The sequence below is a fragment of the Mustela nivalis genome, assembly GCF_964662115.1.
Source record: "Mustela nivalis genome assembly, chromosome: 7".
NCBI lineage: Eukaryota > Metazoa > Chordata > Mammalia > Carnivora > Mustelidae > Mustela > Mustela nivalis.
The window spans coordinates 116,841,853-116,861,057 of NC_139026.1; the positions used below are offsets into that span (position 1 = coordinate 116,841,853).

General features: G+C 33.7%; 1 protein-coding gene across 3 annotated transcripts in view; it reads left to right on the forward strand.

The window, feature by feature from the left end:
• The window catches only part of CUL2 (cullin 2), a 103,139-nt gene extending 86,742 nt beyond the window's left edge, over positions 1-16,397 (forward strand). For all 3 annotated transcript variants that reach the window (XM_082739719.1, XM_082739720.1, XM_082739718.1), the window contains exons 12-21: positions 277-336; positions 1,071-1,199; positions 1,308-1,394; positions 2,414-2,566; positions 2,854-2,931; positions 7,891-7,957; positions 10,886-11,088; positions 12,987-13,088; positions 14,678-14,794; positions 15,826-16,397. In XM_082739719.1, coding sequence (XP_082595845.1) covers positions 277-336; positions 1,071-1,199; positions 1,308-1,394; positions 2,414-2,566; positions 2,854-2,931; positions 7,891-7,957; positions 10,886-11,088; positions 12,987-13,088; positions 14,678-14,794; positions 15,826-15,957 — 1,128 coding nt within the window. In that variant the 3' untranslated portion in view covers positions 15,958-16,397. The remainder of the gene's footprint in view (positions 1-276; positions 337-1,070; positions 1,200-1,307; positions 1,395-2,413; positions 2,567-2,853; positions 2,932-7,890; positions 7,958-10,885; positions 11,089-12,986; positions 13,089-14,677; positions 14,795-15,825) is intronic.
• The last annotated feature ends 2,808 nt before the right edge of the window (positions 16,398-19,205 follow it).

The window sequence follows — 19,205 nt, forward strand, 5'->3', positions numbered from 1 at the left end:
CTTATTTTATCTGTGTTCAGATACCAGTAATGAATTATAGAGACTGTCTTTCGGTAGGAAAAATATATACAGTTTTTTATATATAATTATTATGAGGGATACAGTTAGAAATTTAACCTGCATTAAATATGAAAACAGGAGCACACTACCATCAGAATGCTGTGTTTTGTGTAAGACAGTAACTTTTAGATATACAGATTATAGCATACTGTATTGAACCAGCTGCACTTTTACCCCATTACTGGGGGCTAATTACTGGTCTGTTTTCTTATTTAGGCCCTCACATCAGTTGTAAATTACAGAGAACCCAAGTCTGTTTGCAAAGCACCTGAACTGGTAAGTTTTGATGGTTGCTTAAAAGTAATTTTATGGAAAATCAGTATTAGAAAAAGAAAACTGAGGAGAGCATCAAATTAATTTGGCTTTGTGTATCTTTCAGAAAAATAGATGAAATTAAATTATTAAAAATAAAAATGATTGTGTACCTTGTGTATAATTTGGCATTTATTTAAGGAATGCAATCGACCGTGTACTAAAGGAATAACTGACAAGGAAAATACTTCATTTCACAGTGTTTGGCATTTAAAATATGCGTGCTTTGGAATAATTTGCATTACTTCTCCTAGGGATTTTACTGATTTTATCTGAAATCTAAAGGAAATTGTGCAGTAAATTTTTGATAGCCTTTACAGGAAACTGACATACCAAGGTTGTTGTAAGATTTTTAAAAAGTACTTATTTAATATAAAAAACTATCAGAGCCTCTCAAAACTCATCTGGGTGTTCTTTTGAAACTTTTATTATATCAGTGCTTTATTGGGCTTTACACGTTGATTAGCTGTTTTTTTTACTTATTTCTAGTTTTTTGTTTTGTTTAGTTTTGTTTTGTTTTTACCTTATAGAATATATTTTAAGTTCTTTGGGGCATGTTCATAATTTTTAAAACAGCTTTAGGATGGCAAAGAACCTATCCATTGTTCTTACTCTGTATTGTTGCCACTTTGCCTCCTTTGAGGCATGATAATTACAGAAGGGCCTTTTCTAAAATTTACTGTCAATTTCTACTTGAGCTTGCTAAGTACTGTGACAACTTATTAAAGAAGTCAGCGAAGGGGATGACTGAGAATGAAGTGGAGGACAAACTCACGAGCTTCATTACTGTTTTCAAGTATATTGACGATAAAGATGTTTTTCAAAAGGTAAGTTGTTAATAGAAAGCTTTAATTGTGTTTTAATCAGCTTTGACTTACTTTTGAACTTTAAATCATCAGAAAGAAAGTAATCTTGAACAAAATTTTTTAATGCAGTTCTACGCAAGAATGCTGGCAAAACGTTTAATTCACGGGTTATCTATGTCTATGGATTCTGAAGAAGCCATGATCAATAAATTAAAGGTAATTTAAGCCTTTGATCTGATCATGTCCTAGAAATTATTCCATGAGCACATAAAGATATTTATTGCAGCATTATATGTAGTAACGAAATATTTCATTACTAGGTGACTGGTTAAAAAATACAGAATGTATATTTGCATGGTGGGATTGCAAATACTGAATTGAAAAGACAAAATCTCTCTCTATATATTGATTTAGAATCATCCACAAGATACAAACCTGTTAACTTTATAAGAGACTTGTATTTACTTAATGAATGAATACACCTATATTATTCCGTTCACAAGTTTTAGAGTGCAGTTGAATTTCAGGTCATTTTTACATCATTTTAGTGTACACACTGATGAGAGAAATAGTAATCGATTCATATTTATCCTGAGTTACTTAGTAGTTGATAATTCCTACATAGTAGTCATTGAATATACTATGTGGCCCTTTTTAAATATACCATTCAGTAGTTACCTTTTGATTTTTAAAAAATAATCTAAACACAAAACATTTTCTATCTCAAGATTAAAGATCCAGATTTTCTGACCTGCTGATGATACAGTTTTGAAAAATTTCAAGGAAGTGGATTTCTTCATTATTCAGTAGATGGTATTAAAAATATGCCTAAGTACCCTCCTGAAACTGACTAGTGATTCAAATATGCCTAGTCATCTTTCTAGGTATTTGATACTATAATACTTCATAAGGTATCTTACTTAGAGTAAATGGAGCATTTTGTAGTGTTGAAATAAGAAACATGAATTTATAGAAAAGTTTTTGTTTTAAAGGGAAATTTATTGTTTTATAAATCTGTGTTTTCATTTAGTCTGCATTGAAGAAGAAAAAAATCTTTGTAAGATTTTGTTTTGAATAGCTGCTTTGGATTATGAATAATATAGGCTTTTGGAGTAAGTACATAAGCAGGACCTTTGACCATAGGCCTATCAGTAGAAACACATTCTTAATAATCGATATGTTTCTTTATCTTTCTTTTTTAATCATATATTTTTGAAAACTTTTTTCTTTTACAGCAAGCCTGTGGTTATGAGTTTACCAGCAAGCTACATCGGATGTATACAGATATGAGTGTCAGTGCTGATCTCAACAATAAGTTCAACAATTTTATCAAAAATCAAGACACAGTAATAGATTTGGGAATTAGTTTTCAAATATATGTTCTACAGGTATGAGTATGTGTTCCATTCTGGGCATTTATTAACCATTTCAAATACTCTGATGCAGAGAATTAATGAATAGATGACTGATTACATTTCTTTCAATCAGTGGATGGTAGCTTCTAAAGTTAAGTGTTATATTGAATTGGAATGAAATGTGTCATGTTAGAAATATTGATGGGTTTTATCAACATTTCGAGGAAGGTTAAAAAAAAAGGTGCTTTAGTCACTTAAATAATTTTATAAATTTTTACTTTTAATTTAGATATTTATCTGTTGAACTTTTTTCCTTCTAGGCTGGTGCATGGCCTCTTACTCAGGCTCCTTCGTCTACATTTGCAATTCCCCAGGAATTGGAAAAAAGTGTACAGATGGTAAGTTTGTAGGAAATATGTTAGAAGACCAAAGAAACTTTAATAATAGTCTTCATGTTATATTACTTTAAGTATAGTTCCAAAGTCTTAAGGGCTCATATTATATTAAAGTATATGCACGAATGATAGTTTGTCTGCTTGTAGGAAGAATGTATATTGTAGTTATTTAATACTAAAACTACAATGCTAAGGGTGTCATACAGTTCTTTGTCAAAGTGTGTCTCTTATTTTTATTAAATCTGCTCTTAAGCAGTTTTAAACTACAGAAATTATTAGAAGAAAGTTTAGAACTCAGTACTTAAAACAGTCATTTTCTAATTTTTCATTTGAATTTGGAGACATTTTTATGCCTCCACATTTATCCCTTATAATAGTTATTTTTATTTCTGGCCTGTAATTTAGGTAAGTATATATGGAATGTGAAATAATCTAGAAAAAACGCTTTAAAGTGCAACTGAATATAAGCCTTACAATGCCTACTATAAAACTTTTAAAGAGACTGTATCTTTACAGTTTTATTGGGATATGATTAAGGTATCAGATGTCCTAGTCTGTTCGGGTTGCTCTAATAAAATACCACAGACTGGGCAGCTTATAAACAACAGAAATCTATTTCTCACAGTTCTGGAGCTGGAAACCTGAGATCAGGATGCTAGCATGGTGAGGAGAAGGCCCTCTCCACGTCACAGACTTCTTGTGTCCTCACATGGTAGAAGGGGCTGTGGGGTCTCTTTTATAGTAAGCACTAATCTCATTTATGAGGGCTCCACCCTCATGATCTGAGACCTCCCAAAGGCCTCACCTCCTACTACTAACATATTGGGCATTAGGATTTTAGCATATGAATTTGGGAGGGACACAAATGTTCAAACCATAGCATTATATAACTAATTCATTTAAAGTATAGTTTCAGTAGTTTTTTAGTATATTCACAGTTGTACAACCACGAGACACACACGCAATATCAGAACATTCTTATTGCCCCAGAATTGCCCCTCCAAAACCCCTACCCATTAATAGTCATTCTCTGTTTTCCCCCAACACCCTTCCCCACCCCTCCCAGTCCTAGGCAATCTACTTTCTTTCTCTGTAGATTTGCCTATTCTGGACACCTCACATAGAGTCTTAACATTTGTAACTAACTTAATTCACTTAGCATAATGTCAAGGTTCATCCCATGTTGTCGCATGTATCAGTAGTTCCAGTGCATAGATGTAACACATTTCATTTGTCCATTCATTGGTTGATGGACATTTGGGTTGTTTCCACCTTTTTGGTATATGAAAATGCTACTATGAACATTCATGTACAGGTTTTTGAGTGGACATTTTTCATTTCTCTTGAAACTGACCCTTGATTTTCTAACTCACCAAAAGAGGTTTCTTATTTCTTGACTCGATGGAAGTTTGAATAGTAGTTTTTCTAGAGAAATCTTCATTATCGTATTTGGGCAGTAACTTGAGGTTGTGATCCAGTGAATTGTGCATACATTATGAAGTTTAAAATGAAAATGGTATTTCATTATACTGTTCCCTAGAGATGTTTGCAGTTATTTGAGTCGTTTTTTTAAAGTGTGTTTTTTGTTCCTTTTAAAATAAGGATTATAAAGAAAATAACACAGTGTAGACTCTGAGTCATCATTTCTGGTTTCCTGTGTCTATTCTGCCATTTTCTATGCTCTGTGACTTTGGGCAAATACCTTTCTGATATTCTGATGATAGGACTACTCAGTGTTGATACAAAAATAAAATGAAATAATGTAAAGCACTTAGCCTGGTATATAGTAAGTACTCAATAAATGGTAGCTGATAGAGAGGAAGTAATAGTTATAGTAGTAGTGGTAATAGGAGAGTAGAGAAGTATAACAACCAGGTAGATTTCAAGATACCAAGCATTAGACTTTCAGACCAGAGAGTCTAACTTAAGGACTTATTGGGTCTTCTTTAGAAAGGCATAATAGCGTGACCATCTTAAAAACTATATGAAGAAAAGCACTCTGTTAAGTGGGCAGGTTATTATGGGTTTTGCAAAAAGAATAGATGCAAGCTAGTGGTAGGAGATGGGGTAGCCAGGTAAGGCATTTTGATGTACTCACCTTTAACAGTACTAAAACTTACTTCTTAAGAAGTAAGAATTGCAATTAAGGCAGAGAATAGTTGCTGCCAGAAATAGTTTCCTTCTGACTTTATGTTGTTGTTCTCTCCCCCCTTGAAATAATCATTTTCCAATAACACTTTTATTAACCCCTTCAACTTTTATTAATGTATAAACCTTCATCAGGATTCAGTTTCCTCATTTGCAAACAAATAGTGGGTTCTTTTCTGACTATGAAATTATGATTCTAAGAGTATTATCCTCTCCATCTGGATTTTCTCTAATTACCAGTAGAGGGAGTTTGTCCTTCTATTTTTTCCTAGTAAATCCAAGTGTTTAGTTACCTAGGACTCAGAATCCATTGGTGTACTTAACAGAGTACATTTCCACACATAAATTAATTCATCTTGCCTTAATGATCATTTGTATATCTTGTATCTTAAATATAGCTGTGTATTAAAAATTACTTCATTTTACACATATGAATCTTAAAACTGTGGAAATTAAGCTTTAATTAAAAGTAATTTATTTTGCATATTAGACCAATAAATCTTCATTGTTGTACTTCCTTTGTACCTGGTCTACAAATCTGAATAATATCGAAGAAATATAAAGTATTATGTATTAATGCAGCTCTTTATTAGAAGTGAATATGAATTCTTTACTTTTTAAGGCCGTTTGAGTTTTTTGTTTTTGTTTTTGTTTGTTTATTTGACAGAGAGAGAGAGAGACAGCAAGAGAGGGAACACAAGCAGGGGGAGTGGGAGAGGGAGAAGCAGGCTTCCTGCCAAGCAGGGAGCCCAATGTGGGGCTCGATCCCAGTACCCTGAGATCATGATCTGAGCTGAAGGCAAATGCTTAACAACTGAGCCACCCAGGCGCCCCCAAGGCCTTTTGAATTCTAATTAATACCCTCACATGGTATTTAAAGGATGGTGTCCTAGCCTGACAATTATTTATTTTAAAATTAGAAGTTTAGGCAAGGTATATATTTTACTAATAAACTTTGGTAACATAATTGTTTAATGATAGAATGAAGCAAGGTTTTATAGCGTTTGTCTTTGAATACCAGATGAATTTATGTTTCCATTTGGTGCTCAGTCTTTTGTTCTTGGGTAGTTATAGACATGAAAATCTTTGTAATCAGATTTAAAATTTAATGGTAAAGGAATGTTTTCTGCTGGCTTATCTATGTCATTATCATTAAAACTTTATTGATAGTACTAGTTGCTAGGAGTAGAAAGAGGCAAAACATTGCTTTCAGAGCTTGGAATATACATTGCGCCGCAGGGCTTGATCCGTGAAATATACATCCTTGTGCTTAAATAATTTAGAAAATTTGGTTTTCTCAATTTCAAAATGTTTTATTTGCTTTTGTCCATAATTAAATTAGGAGTTGTGGGGCGCCTGGGTGGCTCAGTGGGTTAAAGCCCCTGCCTTCAGCTCAGGTCATGATTCTAGAGTTCTGAGATCGAGTCCCTCATCGGGCTCTCTGCTCAGCAGGGAGCCTGCTTCCTCCTCTCTCTCTGCCTGCCTCTCTGCCTACTTGTGATATCTATCTGTCAAATAAATAAATAAATAAATAAATAAATAAAATCTTTAAATATATATATATGTGTGTGTGTGTGTGTGTGTGTGTATATATATAAATAAATAAATTAAGAGTTGCATAGTAGTAATTGAATTTTATTGACACCTGTGGAGGTTGTTAATTAGAGCCAACTTCTGGGTTACTTTTATGACATAATTTTGACTTTCATTTGTCTAGATTAGAACCATGCAGAAAATCCTAAGTATTTCAGGTGTCAGTCATTTCCTGTTTATCATGCAAGGGGGTTGGTGGATTTGCACCACTGGAGGGAAAGCATGCTCAGCAAGTTTCAGCTTATGAGGACTAAGCAAATGTGGAATGGACTGCTGAAAAAATTCACTAATTATTTTGGCTGGCAGGTCAAACATTGCTGATTGAAATTTTGTTATGGGAGTACAGGAGGTTAGGTTTGATATACAATTAAAAGCTTTAGTTGTAAATATTACATGAGGCACATCATTCTGAAAGTATGCCCACAATTTTGAATTGTGACATGATGTGTTTGCTTATTTTTCGGCTTTACAATGATATTGAGTGTTTCGGTTTTTTGTTTGTTGTTGTTGTTATTTTACATTTCAGTATCATTTTCTCACTATATATTTATGTACTGACTCTTTGAAAGATATGTTTTGAATTGATGTCCTACAATTGCACATTCAATTCAAGGAAGGAGTTTTTTAATTTCAAAGCAACATTAATAGAATGTTAAATTTTTTTACAGTAATATCAACAAAAGATGATACAAAGATGAGTACTTTGAAGCTTTGTTTGTATTAGTGTTTGGCTGGATGTGGAAATTAAATTGTAGTTATCACCTTATAGGTAATCACAGAAATATTAACCTGTCACTTCAGCAAGGGCATATGTTGGCAAATAGGAAAATAAAAATGAAGGTATGATTTGCATTTTCATATTGAAATTTATATGATGGTGTTTTGGGTCAGTAATTAGTATTTATAAAGTCCAAATTGCTGTCATTTGAAACTGATAATTAAGCATTGACTGTCCTTTCTGAATTTATACATAAAGTCAAATGTGGAGGGTTGTAGTTTAAGGGAGAGTACCCTGGACAAAATTGTAAGTGAAAAGAGCTGCACTAATATTTGTATGATCTTGGTCAGGGACTTGCATGGATAGTTTTCTCATCTATAAAATGAGTAAGTACACCAGATGGGTTATAATGTCTTTTCTAACATCAACTTTTTTGTGTAGTAATAGCTAAATAAGTTATGTTACAGTAGCTGAAAATAATTAATTTTTTTTCTTTTTTACAGTTTGAATTATTTTACAGCCAGCATTTCAGTGGAAGGAAACTTACGTGGTTACATTATCTCTGTACAGGTAATACACATTTCATTATATCTAGTGAAATTTACTGATATAAATATCTTAATAATATAGGAAAGGATTTCTTATAGCCTAATGATGGTTTTTTTTTCCCTAATGATGGCTTTTCATCTCTTTTCCTCTGTGTACCCTGCTGGTTATCATTAAAGCAACTATTAATGAAGTTTAAGTTCAGCACTTTTTTTTTTTTTTTTTAAGATTTTTATTTATTTATTTGAGAGAGAGCATAAGCAGGGGGAGGGGCAGAGGGAGAGGGAGAAGCAGACTCCCCACAGAGCAGGATGCCCAAAGCAAGGCTCAATCCCAGGACTCCAGGATCATGACCCAAGTTGAAGGCAGATGCTTAAATGACTGAGTTACCCAGGCACCCCAAGTGAAGCACTTTTTAGTAGTGCCTTATAAATTTATGCTGCTTATATTTTATTACTGCTTATTAAGAAAGTTTCTGAATTTTATAATAGTTTATTACATTTCTGTAACACACCAGTTTATCTAGACATTAGAAATTTTATCTAGAAACCAAGACTTGACAAGTCAGATACTCCTAAAAAAAACGTTTCCCTAAATATGTCAGAAAACCTCAGAAAAAAAAATTTTTTGTCATCATTAATCACCTTTATTCTTGGCTCAGATTGTTTACCCTCAAAATAGTGTACATTTTTCCATTCACTTTTTTTTTCCTCACCATAGCACATACCCTCCCCAATGTCCATCACCCAGCCACCCCATCCTTCCACCTCCCTCCCTTCCAACAACCCTCGGTTTGTTTCCTGAGATTAAGTCTCTTATGGTTTGTCTCCCTCTCTGGTTTTGCCTTGTTTCATTTTGCATTACCTTCCCCTGTGATCCTCTGTCTTGTTTCTCAAATTCCTCAAATCAGAGAGATACGATAATTGACTTATTTCACTAAGCATAACACCTTCTAGTTCCATCCATGTCGTTGCAAATGGCAAGATTTTATTTCTTTTGATGGCTGCATAGTATTCCATTATATATTTTATATATATATATATATATATATATATATATATATATATATCTCCCATCTTTTTTATCCATTCAAATGTTGATGGATATCTAGGCTCTTTCCATAGTTTGACTGTTGTGGACTTTGCTGTTATAAACATTGGGGTACACGTGCCTCTTCAGATCACTACATTTGTATCTTTAAGGTAAATACCCTGTAATGCAATTGCTGGGTCAATAGGGTAGCTCTATTTTCAACTTTTTGAAGAACCTCCATACTATTTTTCAGTGTGGCAGCACCAGGGAAATTTCTGTAACCATTATAGCATTGTAAGGATATCTAACCATTTGATTTTTATTTGTGGTGCTGTTGTGCACTGCAATAGCAAATGCTTTTCCCAGAATGTCACAATTAATTTCCAGTAGTTTCTAATTTTAGAAAAGTTTAGTTAGAATCCAGTCCTTTGCTTCTTTCTGGAACCGTTGTACACTTATGTGATAGTAGGATTACTACCTGAATGATTGTAGACTGTGTGCAGTTGCTCTGAGTTGCCTGAAGATGTTAACCAAAGCAAACCCTCAAATTCTCTTTCCTTTTGTTAAAACTATGCTTTGAAAATGCATTGAATCAACTTACCTTTTGTATAAGGAAAGGAGGGTATGTGTATCTCTTAGAAATGATGTAAGAAAATTTGATCAGTCAAGTGCCATTAACCTTTATTAGGAAATTCTGTTCACTTACATAAGAGAAATTTCATTACGAGAAACTTAATTTCTTTTAAGTGCCATTTATTTGACCAATTTATATTTGTAATATAATGTGTCATTATGTTGGTAATACATAATTGGTACATGGTAATACATACTTATACAAGTTTATCTGTATTAAGCAAGTTGGGCTTTTACCTTTTTTCAGCAGTTTGTGAAATAGAGAGATATATTCTTAATAAGCGGGTCAGTTTGTACTTGACCTTTCATTTTACATCTGTTGTGAATTTTTCCTACTCTCATTTATTAAATATATAATTGGTTTTAACGAAAAATTGCTCAACCAGTTTTATTTGTATTTATTTATTTTTAAAGATCTGTTTATTTTAGAGAGAGGGAGAGTGCACAAGTGGGAAGGAGAGAGGAAGAGAGAATCTCAAGCAGATTCCCTGATAAGCAGGAAGCCCAATACGGGGTTCAATCTCACAGCCCTGAGGTCACGATCTGATCTGAAACCAAGAGTTGGACGCATAACTGACTGCACCACCCAAGCACCTCACTCACCCTGTGTTTTAGATAACTAAAAGAATTTCTCATACATCTTAATGTATTTGTATTTAATTAATATATTTGTATTTAATTTAGTTTTACTTCCCCTGAATGTCTTGCGGAGTTTAAACTCTCCTTTTTTCTCTAATTATCTCAGCAATAATCAGCCTGTCTCCTAAAGTATTTTGTGAGGGGCTCACTTTTTTGGTGTTCAGCAATTAATTGTATATAGAAATAAAGAAAAGACTATGTATATAGTTTTTGCCATTGGAATTTGACCTGAAAAGTATTACCATTGATACCTAAATAGGAAAGAAATCAACATTCTTTTCCTGTTTTTGAATAGTACTAAATTCCTAAGCTGGTCCATAATAACCAGATTTTTGGAACTTGTCGTTTGTTCCTTTTTTGGGTTTTACTTTACTGTTGTGTATGTGTGTCTTAATTAAAGCCAAAGAGTTTATTCCTTTGCAAGAGAGATGTTAGCCTTGTATATTCCTCAGTTATTTAGTGTATCTAGTTTAGTTATTTAGTTTTGTTTCTCACCGTCCACCTTTAAGCTTCTTGTTCTGGTGTCTTCACATTTATCATAAGGTTCCAGGGCTCCTTTAATCCTTTGGCTCTGTTTCTGGACTGATTACTTAGAATTCTGTTTCTTTGAATGATCAGTTTATTGTTACAATTTTGTTTTAATTGTAGGTGAAGTTAAAATGAACTATTTGGGCAAACCATATGTAGCCATGGTTACTACATACCAAATGGCAGTTCTTCTTGCCTTTAACAACAGTGAAACTGTCAGCTATAAAGAGCTTCAGGACAGCACTCAGATGAATGAAAAAGAACTGACAAAAACAATCAAATCATTACTTGATGTGAAAATGATTAACCATGATTCGGAAAAGGTATGGGGTGGTATTTCAAGGAATTTAAGCATTATTAACATTATATCTTTTTCACGAGATGTTCTGAGTTTTTAAAGTGAGGTTATAATTGGTAATGCCCTTTGTACTTTGGAAAGCGCTTGAGTCAGCTAACAATGCTGCAGGCTCCTTATAGCTATGAGTTTCTGGAATCACAGAGAAGTTGGTGCCTGTGTGCACTTTATAGTTTGATTTCATTTGTCCTATACTGTGACAGTGTACTGAAAATTGTGAAAGAATTGCTATCAGGTAGATTCTGATTAACTGATGTTAAAAACTGTAGTGTTTCACTTTTTCATGTATTTAATTGATATTTAATTACATACTTCTGTAATAGGGAATGACCACTACTATTGATATTTGTATGCATAGTTAGCTTGTGTGACCATCCTAAATGCTCTCACTCTCCTGTCCCTTCATTCCAGGATTTAACTAATAACCACCATATATTTGTACTGCCTGTCACAAGAATAGCAAGCTAGTAATATACTTCTTTTCTTTTTAGCTTTTTTTCCTGATAACAAGTTTTTGTTATTGTTATAGTATATCTTGGATATTTAAGTGGTTCAGAAGCAACAGATGTGAGTTAAATCTTCTAAACCAAATTATGCCTATAAGAAAAAATTCTTGTAAATGAGGTGTCATTTTTATTTTGGTGAAGTTAATAGCCTACTATTTCTTTCCTCAGTTCATTTAATTGATGATATATTTTTTTAAGATTGATTTATTTGAAGGGGGTGGGAGGGGCAGAGGGAGAAGAGAATCCTAAGCAGATTCCCTGCTGAGTATAAAGCCCAACATGGGGCTCAGTCTCATGACTCTGAGATCATGACCTGAGTGAAACCAAGAGTCAGACACTTAACTGCTTCATCCAGGTGCTCTTAATTGATGGTATTTTGTAGCCTATAACTGAACAGCTTTAAATGGCGTACATTCTGAAATTCAAATCAAGCTTTTCTTAATACTGAGAAATGATTAATTTTTCTGACTTCAGAATCCTAACAAAATACTAAATTCTTAATATTTTAATTAAGTCAAGTAATTATAAGTTAAGCATGATTTTTTAAAATCTGAAGTTTGTTAAATTTGTAAGCTAAATTAAGTATCTAAGAAGCTGTATAGTTTTCTAAAATGTATTACTTTAGCTGCCCAGAAATGTACAAAATATAGATTCTTGTTTGCACATTAAATTTTAATTATGAATCTGCCATTCCTTAACAGAACTTGTAACTTATTATTGAGCGTGAGTTCATTTGCCAGGTGCTTTTTGATCCTGCTGATAAGAAAACTCACTGTATGATCAGAGTGGTGATCAGAGTTGTGATTATAAAAATTAGCTTAACAACTTTAACTTGAGAAAAGGCCACTTGCTTCAGGTAGATTGAATAAAACATGAGTTCAAGGGTAAGCTTTCATCAGAACCACACAGGGTCACGTGTGCCACTGGAAACTACTTTCTTCTGTCGTCCGGTTATTTATAATCTGTATTTTGTTATTACAGTACTTTAAAAGACATTTGGTTACTCACTTTTTCAAAATGGGGTGATAGAAAAACTATGAGCCTAGTAGTTCATAAGAATTAAAATGTTAAATTCTGTTTAAACCAATGAGCTATGACTGTTTATCCAATGCTTATTTATAATAGTCGGGCCAAGAAATAGCTTATTTCTAAATCTAAACAGATTAAAATTCAAGTGTAAAATTAGAATTGATTTTAGCTTCTTTTCTTTCCTTGACAGAAGAAAGCTACTATTCTCTTAAATAATTCTTTATAATGTGAAATTAGTCTTTTTTAGTCATTTAAGTTTATGGCACATTATTTACAGCAACTCTAATTATTTTAATTTTTATAAATATAAATGAATTATTTTTAATTGTAGGAAGACATTGATGCAGAATCTTCATTTTCATTAAATATGAACTTTAGCAGTAAAAGAACAAAATTTAAAATTACTACATCAATGCAAAAAGACACACCACAGGTAAGTGATTTTTAATGTCATTTCTTTTGGAAAGATTTGAGCATTGGACTTCACAAGTGGTAACTGAAATAATGCAAAACTTTGCACATCAAAATTAATAATGCAATGCATTTTTCTGGTTTATTCTCTGAATTTACTAATTTTGCAAACAAAACTGCTGCCAGTATCTTAGATTATAAAAACAGTAATATAATGGGTATCTAAGGAAAAAGGTATTACACTATACGCATACTTACTTTCAGACTATATTAAAATGTGGAGTGTTGCTTGGATTCTTCACAAAAATTTTTACCTTGAGTAGTAATATAATGTCGCATATCTTTTATTTGTAAAATAAGGGAAAGCTTTATCACATTTTTTCAAAGAAGTCTTTAGAAGTGTTTCTCAGAATTCATATGCAAATGAACCACTTAGGATCTTGTTAATGCTCAGAGTGTGATCTAGTAATGTCCAGAGTAGGGTTCAAGCTACCAGATGAGCTGGTTTGCAAGGTGAACATCTACTGTTGATCTTTTTTTTTTTTTTTTAAAGATTTTATTTATTTATTTGACAGATAGAGATGGCAAGTAGGCAGAGAGGCAGGCAGAGAGAGAGGAGGAAGCAGGCTCCCCGCTGAGCAGAGAGCCCGATGCGGGGCTCCATCCCAGGACCCTGAGATCATGACCTGAGCCGAAGGCAGAGGCTTTAACCCACTGAGCCACCCAGGCGCCCCTCTTTTAACTCAGTAATGATTATTGCTTTGTTATGGGATAGCCTGGTAATGTCACTTAAGTGTCTCGATTCCCTTCTATGTGCCACCCTATCCTTGGTCAGGATGTAAAGTTACATAAGATGTCAGTCACTCTTCAGGAGCTTACTCTCTCACGGGGAGACCAGTGTCAGCTAATCGTTAATTAAATTTGAACCCTAAAATGTTTGCGATCCCATTATTCTCTACACTAGTGAATACTAATTTGTAATTTGTGGATTGTATTTTATCTTTTATTTTATTTTTTAAAAAGATTTTATTTATTTATTTACTTATTTGAGGGGAGAGCAGCAGAGGAAGATTGAGAGAGAATCTCAAGGAGAAATCTTTTTTTTTTTTTTTTAAAGATTTTATCTTTTTATTTGACAGACAGAGATCACAAGTAGGCAGAGAGGTAGGCAGAGAGAGACAGAGAAGCAGGCTCCCTGCCGAGCAGAGAGCCTGATGTGGGGCTCGATCCCAGGACCCTGGGATCATGACCTGAGCGGAAGGCAGAGGCTTTAACCCACTGAGCCACCCAGGTGCTTCTCAAGGAGAAATCTTAAAAATTAACTGTTCTATGTCATTTAGGTTCTACTTTATTGCTTGTTTACTTGAAATACATTTTACAAGAGTGTTAATTTTTTTTTATAACCTTCCAACTTTAACCCAAGAAATTATAAATAACTCACTGTAGATACTCATTTGGTAATGGTTATGTGATAATGGGCATATGATAACTGTATTAATTTGATGCTCAGTATTGATGGGAAGTTTATGTAAACTCACTGATAAAATGAATTATGAAAGATTCAGTGACTTAATGTCTCATTTGCTCCCCCTGCCCCCCCCTGTGAAACAGGAAATGGAGCAGACTAGAAGTGCCGTAGATGAGGACCGGAAAATGTATCTCCAGGCTGCTATAGTTCGTATCATGAAAGCACGAAAAGTACTTCGGCATAATGCCCTTATTCAAGAGGTAAAAGGAGGGGAAGCCCTCAAGGCTTTTTGAGATAACCAGTATTATCAATGAATGGATTAGGAATGCTTCTTTGTCAAATGGTACATAAATAATAGGATTCCAAAAGAGCATAAAGAAATGCCTCATCACTTAATGAAAACAGTACTTACTTATAATTTCAGTATTAAGTTCAAGTTTGCTTTGGCTCAGATATAGAGGCCTGAAGTTCACCAATATTTTGAGCCTTTTGTCCAGTTATTGGAGGAAATTGATTTCAAATAATCATTCATTCCATAAATATATGAGTGTCTACATGTGATACAGTGCTGTGCTAGTCATTAGGAATGTGATGCAGAGTAACCCAAGATGTGGTTCCTGCCTTTTTGAAGTTCACCTTCTAATAGGGAAGAACTACATTATTGAAATAGTATGCAAGCAAAATAAAAAATTACATTAACATGCACTGAAAAAGAGCTACAGTAGTATAAGAATGTATACAAAAGTATTGACTCAGGGGATGTTGGGGAAAGCTTTCTTGAGAAAGTGTTTAGTTCAGCTAGGACCTGGAAGGTAAGTGAGGTTAAGTAGGAGCTGGAGCGTGTGGGTATGTATTTAGATAGATGAATTAATTTATAGTTTAATTTAGTTATGGATGAATATTACTGGATTTTGCTCTGTGTTCTGCTTTGTAATTCCTTCACAACAGAAACATTAGACTTTTTTCTTATTTTGCATTAAATTTTTTTGTCATCAAACCTTGAGCTCATTGTTTCCTCTCTCCTTGTGCACTGCCATCCGAGCTTAAAAAATTCAGGACTGTTCATGGGATTCATTTGCTTGATGTATCATATCCATCCATTTAGGATGATTTTATTCATTTTAATCAGTATGATTTCATAACTACTTTAAGTACATTTTTCCCATATGGGTTAGGTCTGTTTGATGGGACCTCAGTACATCTGAGGCACTTTCACAGCTGATTGGTTAAAAGTAATTATTTATAGCTTACTAATTAGCAGTACTTTGACATTCATGTCTCTCTTACACAGGTGATTAGCCAGTCAAGAGCTAGGTTTAATCCTAGCATCAGCATGATTAAGAAATGTATTGAAGTTCTGATAGACAAACAGTACATCGAGCGCAGTCAAGCATCAGCAGATGAATACAGTTACGTAGCGTGATGTCGCTCTCCTCTAGTGTGAGTGTGAGAAGATCATTGCCATCACCATTTGGTGTGTTCCTGTGGGAAAAAGCAGGCCTGTGCCTCCATAATTTGGTCATTTGGCAGCCCCTGTTTTTCTGCTGTTTACAACATCACCAGTGCCACGTCATGAGCGTCAGAGAAAATGCCTAGAGATATTTCAAGCTCATGTCATTATGACATTTCTTAAAACTTTATTAAAAGAATGAGTGAAGTATTGCTGAAATGTGGGAATTTGGTTGGGTACCATGCTTTTTCTCCCCTTCACGTTTGCAGTTGATGTGTTTTTTTTTTAATGTATCTTAAAGAACATAAAATAAAAAACTTAAATATTGTAATATGACAGATAACATAATAATTGTATCTACATTAAAATGACAAACATGATATTGCTGCTTGTCGAATAAAAAAATAAAGAAATAGAATGCCTTTTTTATGTGGATGGAGTATCACATATAATAGTATATGTATAAATGTTCTCATGAGTCATCAAAGCAGCTAATACAGCTTCAGTTGCATTTTTATCTGAATGGTTTAATTCACTTTTACTCCTACTTGAGTCCTACATGAAAAATGTCTAGATTGTTGTACTTGAATGCATAAAAATGCATTCAACATAAAGAATGTTTTATTTTCATGGATTGGAACTGCATTGGATATGAGTGTTTTGGATGTTGAAGATTTTATTCTATCAAGAGTTTCTGGTGATGCGCTAACACCACAGAAATAAAGGATGAGCAGAATATGTGGTGGCCTCAGGTTTGGCATAGAAAGAGTTTCTCGCTCAAAATTTGTCTTCTGTTTTCATAATACCTTAATTCTAATATAAGCAAATACCACAGCTCTCTTACCTCCCTGTCTACCTTTCTCTGAGTTGTAGGAGATCCTGGGATACCCGTGTATTCTTTCCATTTTCCTATCTATATATTACCCATACAACCCTAACATTTTGACACTAGATTGACTCTCACAAGTCACAGGTGTGCTTAGCAGTGCATAACCTAAGTACTGTTTGGGGGGGGGGGTGTTTTTGTTTTTGTTTTTTGGTCTGTATGGTGCATTACACCAGGTGCCATTTATATAGAGACATGAAATTCCACTATTTTGTTTATTATATATATATATATATTAACAGCAGTATTAGAATACTATGGTCTATTATATTTATTACCTCTCTACCCCACACCACTACGACACACATAATGTGATTTTTTTAAGCTGAAATATTTTAATGCATTTCCACATGAATCATTTTACTTATAATACTTAAGATTGTGTCTCTGACCAATAAGATCTTTTTTAAAAACAACAAAAACACAACTATAATGGCATTTTTATACCTAACAAAAATAATAATTACTTAATATCATCTAATATATGGTCCATATTCAAATTTGTTGCAAAATGGCTTCTGCAGTTGGTTTGTTGGATTGCACTTTTTCTGACTCGTGTCTCTTTTAAGTGTTGAAAAAAACTACCAACTTCCAACGACTTACTTCTATACTGTATTTCTCATTTTATCTTTCTTCCTAGAGAGGAAGTAATGGCAAACCATAGAATATTGTACATGCAATGTCAAAAAACAAACCTTTGTTTTGATAACTTGTTGGTAAAGTTTCCAAATTGATTCTTTTCTTCCTTAAATATTTATAAATGTTAAATTTAAGTCTTATCTTGGTATCTAAATTGTCAAGAAAATATATTATATTGAAAAATGGACAAAATAGTTGTGCTGAGGTCTACAGAAATGACTGACAAGAGTTTTCTTCACATCTTTTGCTCATTTTACTTGAAAGAAACAGTAAAGGTATGCTTGTGCATGAGGCGGAAGAGGCCAGATACATTTGACCAAGTCACCATCTGAAAGGGGCAGTGTTTCAAATCGATTATAGCACACAACTTCCGCTGAGGAGAATGAAGGGAAGGTTGCAGTTTGGTCAAGTTAGGTCAAGTATTTGAAGTCATTACTGCAGAAGACCCTTGCACACAGCCCAGAGCACTAACCTGGCAGACCCTGTGTGTGGTCCCTAGTGCTCTCATAGGCAGAGAGGGTCAGAGCTACAAAAGGGAAAGAGGAGGAAAGAGAGGAAAAGCTTCTCTGTGCTTGATCTTGGAAAACAAAAATAATGTGAGCAAAACTTTCAGGAGCTTTTAAAAAATTAGTATTAACACTGAGATAGTTAACACATATGAGTCCGTGATAACCTTTTCAGCCAGAGAGCATGCAGCTTTTGTGCGCACTCATCCTCCTTGAAACCAGATTATTTTACTTCCTGCTGTAGGTTTATTCTAGGGTTTGGGCCAAGATTTTATGACAGTTTGCTTTAATATAAACAAGAGATACTCTAGGATTTGTGTTTTATTTATAACTTAACTACCTTTATAGAATTTTATAACCCGTATATGCTACAATGCTATAAAGTTTCTGTTAATTTTTTTAACCTTTACCAAGTACAGACTGTGACTGGTGCTTCCTTATATGTTACTTTGTTTGAAATTCAGATAGTCCTGTTAACCAGGCAATGCTCCTCTCTCCTAGATGAGGAAACTAAATGAGTTTTCTAGAGGTCATTGCCAGAAACTGCAGAACCTGAATTTAAATCCCAGTCAAAATTGTGGGCCTAATAAATACAGTGTCTCTCTCTCTTTCTCTCTCTCTCTTTCTCTCTCTCTCTCTCTATATATATATAAAATAGCCTGTAAGATAGAAGTAACTTCAGTTTTTACATAAAGAATAGTTTCTCCTGGCTTTAAAGAATAAAAATTTGTTTCTAGGTGATTGTGAGAATCAGTGCTTCATGTTTTAGTTTCTTAAGATACTTATTTAAGAAGTATATATACATTGTTAAAAACTCGGCTTATAGCTGATCCATGGCAAAGGATACTTGTAAATTCAATATTTTACATTCAAATTTACAGCTATAGAATATTTACTTAAAGTATATATACTTAATACAAACCTGTGTTCAGTTAAAATTTCTCCAACTATATAGTAGCAATAGATAATTTATTGAGCTCTTAATTTTGGTTCCCAGTACACCTTCTTGGTTGAGCGAGGTCAAAGTAAAGATGTGAACTTTTAAAGCGCTAGTCCTAAGGGCAGTTGTGCTAAATGAATAGAGATAATATGGAGAGGCCCACTGGTTGAAGTTCATGAAGCATGTCTAAAGCTGATGCAATCAAATTAGGCAATTCTTATGATACATATACTACCCCGTGGGCTAGAAT